This window comes from Paramormyrops kingsleyae, chromosome 18 (assembly GCF_048594095.1).
Source record: "Paramormyrops kingsleyae isolate MSU_618 chromosome 18, PKINGS_0.4, whole genome shotgun sequence".
Lineage (NCBI taxonomy): Eukaryota > Metazoa > Chordata > Actinopteri > Osteoglossiformes > Mormyridae > Paramormyrops > Paramormyrops kingsleyae.
Genome location: NC_132814.1, coordinates 10,599,377 through 10,612,935, shown reverse-complemented (window position 1 = coordinate 10,612,935; position 13,559 = coordinate 10,599,377). Strand labels below are relative to the sequence as shown.

The 13,559-nt window shown below is 40.0% G+C and overlaps 1 protein-coding gene across 2 annotated transcripts in view; it reads left to right on the top strand.

The window, feature by feature from the left end:
• Window positions 1–7,564: 7,564 nt before the first annotated feature.
• The window catches only part of LOC111837966 (nectin 1b-like), a 147,610-nt gene continuing 141,615 nt past the window's right edge, over window positions 7,565–13,559 (top strand). Inside the window, exons 1-2 of one of the 2 annotated variants that reach the window (XM_072702450.1) lie at window positions 7,565–7,896; window positions 8,049–8,501. In XM_072702450.1, coding sequence (XP_072558551.1) covers window positions 8,450–8,501 — 52 coding nt within the window. In that variant the 5' untranslated portion in view covers window positions 7,565–7,896; window positions 8,049–8,449. The remainder of the gene's footprint in view (window positions 7,897–8,048; window positions 8,502–13,559) is intronic. The other variant, XM_023800462.2, reaches the window with a different exon arrangement.

Here is a 13,559-nt window from a genome sequence, read left to right as displayed (position 1 = left end):
TGTTTCTTCAAAGTGATATACAATTGAGGAAAGTTTGGGGTTAGAGAACTAGATTATCCCTGCAGCCTGTACTATGAAGCGGGGTTACTGGCTTATCGGGGTAACTTGTCGGATTTAAGGTAGTCTGGGCAAAATGTAAGTGAATGAATATGAAGTCCATTTAAACTGTGGTACCTTAAATCCAACAAGTTACCCCGATAAACCAGTAACCCTGCTTCGTAGTACAGGCCACTGGACTACTTTGGGTTAAAGGTCTTCTTCAAAGCCCAATGGCTATATGATTACTTTGCTGGCTCTAACGCTAAATCTAACTGACAACCTTCCAGACAAGAGCACAGAACCCTAACCTCTGAGCTACACGCCACCTGCTAACATGAGGAGACTCCTCAGTATTGCATATTTCAATGTTCTATGGCTCACTCTCGACTGTCTTGGTCTCCTACTTCTGTCTCTTTGTGCAGATCTAGGCCTTGCTTACCACTCATCACCCTTTAGGTCCCAGTGAACATTGTTTTGGTTCCTCATTCATGCCTCCATGACCTGTACTTTGCACCCAGCTCCATCCTCCATTGTTCACCCCTCTCCTGGGTGCAGCCCTGCACAGTCTGATTCCTGGTGGCCATCCAGAACATGCCGGCTCAGTGGACAGGGGACCCTCGATATCATAGGCTGTAGATGTTCTTCACAGAGGACCCACAGAATCATTTGATGCCAGTCCTGAATACTGTATATATTCGGTTTGATTCTGAAAATTGTGTTATGGTTATATTAGTCAACAACAAGACAGAAGCATTATTTCTGTGGATTTAGTGTATGATTTTTTACTTTTCCTGTGACGGTCTAAGGTTCCCAGTAATGAGTATTGCCTTCATTCTTTCATGTTCTGATTAATGCAACAGATCTTACCATCACATGTTGCCCCTTTTCCAAAAACCAATTGAAAGTATTGTGGTATTTTAAGAAACTCTGGCAAAGCTAAACGGGTCGGGAGGAAATATTAATAGCGCAGAATAAAAATGGAATATAATTAGCATGCTGCTCCCCCGTTTTCACCTAAATTGTGACATCATGTCTAATGAGAAATATCAGTGGTGCCTTATATCCACTGTACTATATTTTTTTGATATATCACGGCCGAAACACTGTTTTCTATGATGGTGTAGTTGCGGCCAGCGAGGTGGGGGGGGGGGGGGGGGGGGTCATGATGGTAAAAATTGTTGACAGAGGGAGGGGTTTTCAAAGGACCCCTTCTCACAACCCTGGGGGTGTGAAACCAGAGTGGGAGCCAGTGTGCCCTAGAATTACAAATTGCCTTGGGATGATTTTTTTGCCCATACAAATATCCCTTCAGTGACTTTCATGCAAGGGAAATTTAATTCACAAATCGTAAATGGGAGCATCAACACTGGTATTATTTTGTAATCCGCATAAAATGTTCTGAAAGCACGGACTGTAATTCAAGGCTGGTCCAGAGTTGTTTAGAAAAGGAAACGGTATGAATGAAATGGAACCTAAAGAAATAGCGCAGTATTACAGGTGTTTGGTGTTTTCATGTAGCTGGTCTGTCTCTTATGCACTCACCAGCTTTGAATTTTGACTCACCAGGATCATCCAGGTCATTACCTGGGCCACCCCCACATAAAGTTAATTTTCTTTGGCTCATCATTTGAAGCTTCAGTGTTAAATGAAAGATCTGCAGATACCGTTCTGTAGAATCACCTGCTTAAGCACTTGATATCCAGTGGCCACTAATCAAAAAACAGCCCATAGTAAGATCTGTATCTTATTACAGATCAATAAAATGTTTCTGCTGACTGACGTGAGTGTACGACAGCCTACATATGGAAAAATCATTTTGGGTTTTAAGTTTGTTGGGATTTATAGCAGAGCTTTTGAAGATAATTATTCACACACATCCATGCGGTCATATTTTGAGACAAATCACACCAAAATTAAAGCAGCATCACCCTGCATCAGACCCTTGATCTCATTAGCTTGATTACTCAAAAAGCATTTCACAAATCTTTTTCAACCTTTGCAGACACATTGTGAGGTTTAATATTTGAACCTGATCAAATCTTGATACAAATGACACCGCAACTGAAGCAATGCCACTTAGTGGAAGCAAAAGGAAGGGTGAATATACAGTAGTAGACACTTATTGGGAACACAGTAACTCTATAACTATTTAATGCGACTTTTTCAAACTTCACAGCGACATTGTATAGGTGATGATCTGGGACCTGCATCATTCCCACCAAAATTGAAGCAGCAGCGCTGTGTGGCAGCAAAGGAAGGAAAGAGTGGCTGCAGAGGATGCTTGACCCTTGTGAACACAGTAACTCAAAAATTATTTGATGGTTCTTTTTCAAACTTCCTAGCAGCATATCTGCAGCCTATTTCATATTGAGTCACACCACAATGAAACTGAAGCAGTGTCACTTAGTGGTGGCACATAAAAGGACACACAGATCTAGTGAACTGGACGACACTGAGACAAGTCACACACAGTTGAGCAGTAAATTATGCTTTTTTGGAAAGGTGGGCAGAGTGTGTAGGGGGGGCACAGATCGTGGATGCTGGAGGTGTGGGAGGAGCAGGGATTAGATGGGGGGGGGGGGTGATGCGCCATCCAGGAAATACATTGTTACTGTTCTGACAGCATCGAGTTTTATTTTTAATGAACTAACAAATTGAATATTACCACATATAAATTATAAATTGATATTGTACATGCTAAATAGTACGTAGATCTACAACACTGACAGTTACACCCAAATCCCTTGTGTTTATCACATTTAATTTACATGTAACATGGAAACAACATGGACCAAGTCTTTGTTGTCACTTATGATTGTGGTACTGATGAGGCAAATCCATTTTAAGATTTCCAAATAACACAACAATTAAAATACAATTATGGTTAATTTCTTATTAGTTAACAATAATTAACAATGACAACACCTTCAAAGAGATCCTTCTTTTGTAATTTTTATTTATACATATTGATGTATTGTGAGGCAGACAAGGAGGCAGAGCAGACGAGGGTGCAAACCCCCCTTTGAGGGACAAGGTTTATTGAAAGGGGAGTGGGGGGGGGGGTGGCATTTATACGCAGTGACATCAGAAGCATCTCTGATATCAAAGTGTTCGCTAGTAGCATCCAAGCTTAGTGGCACATGCTCCATGACACTAAGAACTTGTGAGAATGTGCAAAAGGTAGCTTAGCTCTTAGTGTTGTGCTTATACCAGAGGCAGACATTTCAGGTGCATAAAGTCAAAATCCAAAGCAGGATTTTGTTTCAACCAACCAGTTGAGTCACAGAGTACTCAACTGGTCGGTTGATACAAAATCCTGGTTTGGATTTTGACTTTCTGCACCTGAAATGTCTGCCTCTGGCTTATACTGGTCCCAGTTTCTGACCACCTGTGGTGGGAATGTTGGAGATCTGTTATGAGTACTACCTCAGGAAGCCAGGCTTTTTGGCATTGGCAAGCTGACTGGCAACGAAGTACGGATCTGGATGTGATAAGTCCTCCTGAATATTGTCATTCTCAGCATTGACTTTTGTGGTCTTGAGTTTATTTGTACAGATTGTTATTTGGTCGAGTTCGCATTTTAGGCTGGCTGTAACTGCGTTCCGCTCCGCCAGACAGTTCACTGAAGTATCCCGACTCAATCCATGAAATGGTCAATGCCCACAGAGTGTTGCGTAATTGAAGGGTTCTAGCATTTGTGGTAGAAAAAGTAGAACTGACATATGGTTGGTACTCTACAATCTCCCGTTTATTAAAATCTTAGGCTTTTGTCATAAAAGGGAGGCAGAGATCAAGAAACAAAAAGAACACAGACAGAAATGGGTAGTGATATAAAGCCTTGACATGCAGAAATACAATGTAGCTCTCTGCCGCGCAGCTACAATGTGCAGGGGTGGCTTGGGGAAAAAGCGCATGCATAACAATCCACACAACCCACACTCCCGAAACAGAGCCATACAGTCATCACAACTGCGGGAGTAACATTCTGCAAATGTTATGTCACTGTATTCACATGTACTGCGCTACCTAGTATTTTTACTGTTCAATAATAAAAGGGCTTTCATATTAATAATTTGCTTAAATTAAAGCTCTACAGGGAAATACAATGTACTTTAATGTTTGTACTGTAGTTGAGTCAATGTCAGAGCATATTTGAGCGCCAGTTACTCATAATCACACAAGGGCAAATAGAGCCACGTAACCTCTGCCCAGACTGAAATCTGCCAACCAATAGTTGTTAGCCATACTGCTGCATTCAGGATCACATGCTGTTCAGGTCAGTTGTTCATTTAATTTCCCACATTATTTCCCATCCATCCATATAAGGAATTTAAAATATTCAAAGTGGCCAAACATTGCAATACATAAAAACACACACATTACAATATAATATTAATAACAAAAAAAACTTGACAAGGTTGAGGATTAATGTGAATGAAAGTTACATTTATATAATGCCTTTCAAGACACCCAGAGCACTTTACAGAAACAATGGGGAGCTACTTCTACCACCCCCACTGTGTAGCCCCCACCTGGGTGATGCAACAGCAGCCATTCTGCACCAGTACGCTCACCACACTGTAGCTAAGGTGGTGACAGGGAAGGAGAGAATTCACCAGTTAGATAAAGGGTATGATTAGGAGGCCAGATTAGATGGGGCCACAGTGGGCAGCTTTAGCTAGGGCATCTGGGTACCAGCCCTTCCCTTACGAAAGATGCCCGGAGACCTTTTATGGCCTCAGAGAATCAGGACCTCAGTTTTAAATGTCAAATTAAATGCTGATGAACCGGAAGGTGGCTCAGTGGGCTCAGCCTGTGTGTCTGTAATCAGAAGGTCGCTGGTTCAAACCCAGCCTCAGCACGTCTGCTGGTCCTTGAGCAAGGCCCTTAACTCCCAGCTCCCTGGGCGCCCCAACAAGTGGCTGCCCTTTGCAGACAGCTTACTCTGCAAAAGCAAGTTGAGGGAGGTGTAAAGACAATTTCCCCATGGGGATCAATAAAGTATCAATTATTATTTGAGTCATAGGTCCTAAATCCTCATTATCTAAAGAACAGGTGTCAAACTCCAGTCCTGGGGGGCTGGAGCCCTGCACATTTTTGGGTTTCCCTTCATTTAACACACCTGACTCAATTCCTTGTGCTAATTACCACACAGCTCTTGAGCTTAATCATTTATGGTGGAACAGGGAAAGATCTAAGCTACACAGGGCTCCAGCCCCGCAGGACTGGAGTTCAACACCCCTGATCTAAAGCATCTGATTTCTCAGTCAGTACCCCAGTAAACCAGGTCCCGTTATCATAAATCTGCGACCATTGTTTGACCCATCACCAAAATTACATTTTAACACTTTGGTAATATGGCTCGACTTTGGCCATTTCCATAGTAATGATGTACAATCACTGGTCCATGCTTTCATCACATCCTGTATTGATTGATATAATTCCCTTCTCACTGGCCTTCCTGCCACATCTTTACAGTGGCTTCAGTTCATTCAGAACTCTGCTCAACCCTAACAAGCACTCCACTCACTTCACTCCCATTCTTTCAATGGTATACTGGTTACCAGTTCTGTCCCATATCAAGTTCAAAATCTTGCTCCACGCCTTCAGTGCAGCACATGACCCTGCACCGCCTTTCCTCAGTGACCTCCTGACCCCTAACTCTCCCCCTCGCTCTCTCCGGTCATTCACCTGTAATCTGCTCCTTGTTCCTCACACCCGGCTTCTCACTTTGGGTGCCAGGTCAATACACAACAAAATACAGCCAGATTCCCATGTGCATATAACTACAAACCAGGCTTTCTGTTTGTCAGAAATTACTCCAGTAAACTAATAAGTAGAACAAAAACCAAATTCTGAAGCAAAATAAAATATGAAAAAACATGCTATTTTTTTTGCAATGTTCCGTTAAAGAACAGACTAATATATCAGGTTCAGAACGCCACAGCAGTCCTCTGTGCCGAAGTCTGGCTTTGCTCATGCACCTCCATGCTTCAGGTTCCCCATGAGGGATAAGGCTCTGTCACAGTGTGTCTGATGTGCTTTAGCCATTCTGTATCTCTGTATGTGGCAAATGGCTTGGGGCCGCGACCGGTTCCTTGTCTCCTCAACTGTACCGACTTATTACTTGCAGAGAGCAGTCATTCATCTTTTCCCCTTGCTGAATGTTTTGATAGTGGTTGTAATCTGGTATACTGACTTCGCTTTTCTTGGGGTGAAAGGAAAGAGGAAAAATCCCCTGGTGACCCATTTCATGTGCTATACCTGCCACAATTACAGGCACACAAATGCAGGCACTCTCGCCTAAACACACACGGTATGCCCACAGTATGGGTAGGATCCATACCCAAATCTATGCCCTTCGTTGTATTAATGACACGATCTGCCCAAAACTAAATTTTAAAGTTTTGCTATTAACGTTATATCTACTAATGCCCACTAGGGGGAGATGTTTCCTATTGAGTTGCAAATAAAAAGCCTATCACGTTATACACTCCCAAAACTTAAGCCATTAAACAAAGACATCTGTTCATAACTAAAACTCCCTGATCATCATGAACATATATATATATATATATATATATATATATATATATATATATATATATATATATATATATATATATATATATCATAAAACGCGTGCTTAAACAAGTGTATAGATTATGTCGATTATCGGTATAAGAGAACATCCTCTATATATAGCCTTTATATTCCTTGGTACAAGAGCTAAAATATCCCATATGTTTCAGTTTGTCGTTATTTTTATAGGTCACGTGTTATATATAAGTAGCCCAGTAAATTAGAATAATCACGTAAAACGATTATTTACTTTCAATGAGGGAGATTATAACTCTAGATTCAAGAACAAATCGAGCAGTGACAAAACAAGGTACTCTGCACGATCTTGACGAATCTCATTGATTTTCGATGTACTTGATTCTGTGTAATTTACCGTAAGTGTAACAATCTATAATGAATGTAGCATATACAATAGATATTTTTCTTTACAAATATGCAACCATAAAATGATTACAGTTTTATATAAAGCAAACTCACCCATTCAAAAATGTTGCATTTGAAGTATTTTAGCTTAGGTAACTAAATGCTGTATTTTTAGGCGCTCCTTAACTTAAACATGCAGTAACCTATAAGTTAAACTAAAAATTGTTACCAATTCATCTGCCCAATGCTTCAATTCAGAATGGGCCTGCAGATGATATAACCTAGAAAACCAAAAAAAAAAATCGCCAAAATAGCGTATATTGATTTGCATTGTATATCCCGTTAAAGGTGTAAAACTGATTTGTAGGTGACAACAATAGCCTATAGAAATATTACCATTGAATTCCTTTGCAATTTATAGCAACACGTAAAGTCTCAAAAGGGTGTTTATCTTATTTCCCTTCTCCGTATTGCACTGACACAACTCTAAGTAGGTTTTAGATTATTGCAGTGCAACCAGAAAACAGCGGTAAGTTCAGCATTTATTAGCAGTTATTGAATCCTCCTACCTGCGCTGCCTTACAAGCTAAGCTCCTCCTTATCTAGCGTCATAAGATCCCGATCTTCCCTCCGCCGTTGTCAGTTACATTGTATCACTTATGTTAGATACACTGTTTCAGCGCGATTGAGTTTATAGGCCAGGATTTAATTCGGCTGCTGCAAGCATTTTTACCGGGAAAGTGTCAAAGCGCTGGCGGGAGGAGCGGAAAGGCAGCGCCGTCCCTTTGCAGTCAAGTTGCCGAAAAATATCAATATTCAAAAGAAGGGAGTCAGCATCATGGATCTTTAACATTTTAAACTAATAAAACAAAACGAAGTAACGACTCCGGTGCTTTGCAAGTAAATATTTCAGTAAGTATAATTATCTTTTATATGTTTGAATTACTTTTTCGTGTCGTAGAAAGCAAAGGAAATAGTGATGAATTGTTGTAGCGTTTTTGGAATTTGATTGACTCTTCATAATTCCGATTTTTTTTTATCTCCCGCCCCCTTCTGTATTGCAGAGAGCAGAACTGGTTAAAGCAACAGTCCAACTTCTCGAGTGGAGCATTTAGAATAGGTATTAAATCGTAAACTCATGGATTGTTAAATAGTGCATATTGTTTATGTGCTGTAAACCCAAAAAGGAGGACATTACAGACTAGCGAAAAAAAACATATAAAGGCATAACATATAAATCTTTCTGGCTCCGTAAGAAATATATTTATGAAGAAAGCCATTCCTTAAATCTTCCAGTTACACTACGTATCGGTTTCGACTGTGTGAGGACTCCGACTTATTTCCAATTCACCGGCCAGGACAATTATTCTGTACCTCTGAGCTGAAGTTGAATGCCTGCAGAAATCGCCCGTGTTTAGCACGTCTATCCGATCGGGAGCTTTCGGGAAACGCAGCCTGCGTGACCATGGCGGTGCCAGCGACTTTGTGGATATACTTGATGGCTGTTTATTTATCAGGTAAGATGCTTTTCATACTAGCAGGAAAGCACTCGCTAAAGGTTAAACTTTTGTTCCACGCTGGTTGCAGTTTCTCTCAGTTAAAAACAAAGCAGCTCAGCATCACGTTAACCGTAATCTCTCACTCCTTCCCTCCCCCAACCCTTACACCACGTTTTTATGTGGCTAATAGCGAGCCTAACCCCATCTATTTAATCGTTTTACGAAATACTAGGTGTGATGCAAAAACAATGGCGTGAAAACCGGATTTACCACGCCTTTATATGAGTTGTGTGCAAAGTTATTGAGAAGTTAAAAAGACAAGCAGGCGAGATACTGTGCGTGTGGAGAGCAGGACGGCGGTGGGTGATGATGGAGATCCGTACGCTGCTTATCCTGCCGTTATATACAACTCTGATGTGGATGTATTTTGTCATATGTATCTGTTATTAAAATCCAGCCTATATACGTGTGATTAGAGTAATAGCTATAGTATATATTGTTAGCTTTAAAGGCGGTTCACAGTATTGTTATGTTGTGTTTCAAAATATCGAACTGCTAGTCTTAGTACATTGCATTTACCATTCGGTTATAAAAACGCTTTGGGACACTGCCTTTCGTAGTTTAATTCGGATCGCGACGTACTTTTTGTTTTAGATAGCTTTGCAACTTAATGTCCTGTTTAAATATGCTTCTTGTTTTGGGTTCGTGGCAAATGTCGCTAAGTGTAGAGTTTTATAAACGCTTCTTATTGTATTTTACTTGCATAAATATTTCATTAGACAGAAATACTGACACACAGAAAGACGAATGAATGAATGAATGAATAGATGGATGAACGAATGAATGAACTATCATGGCTTTGGAGTGCGCGCTTCTTTACCAAGCATCCTAGCAACAGTCACCCTGAGATATTGACGAGACTGCGAAAGATACGCGGAATAAAGGGCTATACTCAATCGGAGAGCATTGTTTGAAGCTGAATTAAAGCTGAACATTGTTTCATGCTTTGGCATGGCATTATTATTGTAATATCATTGTTAGAGTATTATTAACAAACTGTTCAGCGACATGTTCACTCGCTTGCTGATTATGATATAATTTAGTGTGGGCTGTGGTTTACTTTCACACATAATCAACGCAGCCAGCAAAATCATATAATTATCAAAATGGGAAGTAACTCTGATTGTATTCTGATCCTGACAAATCTTATTGCCTGTTGAATGATACTTTTTTTTCTTACTTTCCAGCCACATTAAAGGACGGTTAAATGCACGGGTTTTTTTTTTATTACATAATTTGTGGGTGACATTAGACTGGTGCAAAGTCCTACTCAGTAAAGGATTCTGGCCCAGTCCTAGCCATAAATAAAAAAGTTGAGTTTCTTAATGAAGTTTAAGATGTGTAGGCATTATGTGAAATTGTTGTGTACTGACGTGGTGAACTTACTTCCGGGGGGGTTAGCTGCATTACAATCATCTTTGCTTCTTCCCCCATGATACCACTTTGTTCTTGAAACATATATCAACATACACAAGGGATCGCCCTGACCAAAACAAATGGTGACGTCACAAAGACTATTTACATTAACCCTTTGGTGATCATGCAGCATTCTAATCTATTTTAACATAGGTTAATGTCCAGCATTTACTGATAAAAGTTATGGTCCATTTAGTGTTTTGCCCACTATGGCAACCTTCAGCATGTATTGGGCAGATACATAAATGCAATTATTTCTGTGCTACTTCCGTATAGGATTTCAATCGTCATTTATGCTAACAAAGTACCAGACTGTAGCTGTTTAATGCTCATGGTATTGTAGTGCTGATTTTTTTTACAACTGAAATGGACATTTTTTTCTGTTGTTAAAAAAGGTTTTGTCATTAAGAGCTAGCTGGCTGCTGAGATTGAAGAAGCAGATAATTGAACTCTTAACATGATTGCAGTTGTCCACAACAGGTGTGAATGTAGAAAACTTCGAGTGCCAAGACGTCTGCTGGAGGGATTATGGTGTTCAGGAAGAGTGTTATTGCCCTAGTGAGAAGAAAAGTTACGTTAACATTTCTTGTCTTGTTTTTTGAAGTAGGCATTTAAAGGTTGTAGGTGTAGGGGTTAGACAAAAAATGACAACCTGCATAAACTAGAGAGCTTAAGTGGAAGCTGGAGCATAAAGATCTAGATTTCCGAAGATGTAATGGTTCTGTCTACATGTCTTTTCCTTCTTTAAACAGACTCTAAATTGCCTGACACTGACAAATGTTCTTCAGCATTCCAGGGTCGTTCTGATGTTGCTGAACTGAGAGAGAGATTTTGCCGTTGTTGGGGTTCACACGTGTGTTTTGTGAATTTCAATGTCCTCAAATCTAGTGAGGCACTGTTTATTTTCAACTGGGGGTGATGGTTTGGGGGTGTGAAGTCTGTGCAGCAAATTAGGGTGTTGGGATTATGCTGCACTTTTAACTTCGTAACCAGATGGTGACAATTTATCATTTTTAACGATTGGTAGGCAGCAGGGGTGTAGCTAGGAATTCTGGGCCCCTGACAAAAATGTCACTTTGGGGCCCTATTACATTATAAGTTTATGATTTTATGTATTAAAGGGCATCCTGTAAAGTGCTGGGCCCCCCTGAATCTGCCAGGGCATCCGTGCCCCTACTGCACCCCTGGATGGCAGAGTTGTGCAAAATTTAATGTGAATAATATCAGAATGAAATTCACCTTCGCAATAGAATTAATAAAAGAAAATGTAAGTAAAATTGAAGTAGAGCTGGCAATTTTCCTACAGTGACACACTACAGTGGATTATTATTAGAAATTACCCGTAGAAGAATCTGTTTCAATTGAATTTTTTTCCAACATTAGATGTTTCACTAAGAATTTCAAGTTAAATTCAATGTTAATGATTGCATGTACTATTAATTATAATCTGCCAAAGCACTAGTCAGCTGTAAAACCAGCCAAACCATTTTTATTGTTGATAAATAATAGGAGAAACACTGTATTATTAAGGTGATTTAAATGTGTTTTTTATCAAAGGTTCAGAGAGAAAGCATTTCTGTCAGTTTGTGTGTTGACCCCAGTCACAATTGAATCTTCTGTGTTTCTTGTACTACATTTGGGGTTGAGTGTGATGTAATTTTATGTGATGTAATTACTACATTTGGGGTTGAGTGTGATGTAATTCTGACTTGAAGACAGTTCATTAGTACTTTCTTGTTTCATCTATATATCTATAGCAGTTTGTTTTAAAAAACTGAGCTGGGACCCATCAAGCTGATTCAAATGCCTTCTTTGACCACTCATCCACTGAGATGGTTCCTCTATAAATTGGTTTCTAATTGGTATCTCTAGCTTTATTGGGGGTGTTGTATATATCAGATGACTTGATTTAAATTAGGAGCAATGTTTCCTGCCTTTGATGCCTATAGTGTTACTATAAGTTAGTCCTTCATGGACTGATCAAGGACTTCTGAAATTTTATTTAAAATGAAACGTAATTGCTGAGGTGAGGGCAAAAATCAATAAACAGAATCCAATCCAACTTGTGCAGTTCTGACTGAGTTTTTAATCTGGGTTACTGACTGCTCTGTTGGGTTACAGATCAAATTATTTAACCAACCTCATGAGATATTAAGGTTTGGCAATGGCTACTGCCCCCCCCCATTTTCTGCCTTTTCAGTAGAGGCGGAAAGTTCAAGTCCAGGAAGTAGAAATTCAGGCCAAGGTTTTGTTTCAGCCAGGCACCAGAGGACTCTGTCACTGTGACTCTTTATGCTCAACTGGTTGGTTGAAACAAAACCTTGGTCTGGATTTGTACTTTCTGGACCTGAACTATCCACCTCTGTTTTCCGGTAGCCTGGTAATGCCATTAAGGTTTACAATATCCTGATCTATTAACTGTCTGTCACGGTGACTCAGTGGGTAGTATATCTGCCCCACGATCAGTCGTCCCACCTGTGCCGTCTGTCTGCGGAGTTCACACGTTTCCTCCTACAGTCCAAAGACCGTGGCCCCGGGTTCTTTTGTTTGATCAAATCTGGTAATTAGCAAGTACTTTGCTTTCATAAAAATAAAGCCACTTGCACGTTTGTTGCCTCTTATTCATAACGCTGAATGGATTTGTGGTGTTTGAGACAGTCACGGTGCTTTACTGAGACACTTCATTGCCTGTGAATTGTTTGAAAACCAGCTTGTTGGGGTTGGTATGAGGGTTCCTTTGTGTGTGCATGGCTGATATATTTTATTGTATAAACACACTCTGTGCTGCAAGACTTGTAGAAGTCTGTGCGGTCTACCTGCAGTAATGGGGTCAGGAACAGATGTATGAATATGAAAAACAATTGGGCATTTATGCAGAATGGTCCTTAATGAATGATGGTTCCCATTTTTAATATGCTGAGACGTCTAATATTCTGATTGTTCTCCTTGAGTTAACCAGGCTTCAAAGGAAGAGCCTTAGAGTGAACTGAACCTGGATTTATTTGTACTTTGACTGGCAGTGGGCCTCTCCCTGTATCTCCAGGACGACTCGCCTACCTGCCCCTTGGTGACATATGATTTCTGCACTCATTGGCATTCTAAAGATGGAATTGTTTGTTTATAAAAAGAACAACTGAAGTTTATTTTCTAATCATGTTACATATTATATATATAATGTTTTTCTTGTGACTGTGTGAATGAATGTGAATGTGAATGTGAGTGTGCCCCACCCTGGGCTGTTCCCTGCCTTCCACCCATAGCTTCTGGGGTAGGCCCATGACCCTGAATAGGAGAAGTGGATACAGAAAATGGATGGATGGATGAATGAATGAATGAATGAATGTATGAATGAATGAATGAATGAATGAATGGATGTATGGCCTTTTTTTTAATGTAACCGAATCTGCAGATTTTGTGCTTTCCATAATATTTATCCCTTTTAGATGGCAGTATATTTCAGCATATATGTAATACTAATACAATTAATTTTTTTAATCATTTGGTATGCTTGGGAACATTTTAATGTATATTTTTTTTGCTTGTAGTTTTCTGAATAAATCAATGCAGACAGCTCTCTCAGTTCCTCAGGAAGCTGGAATT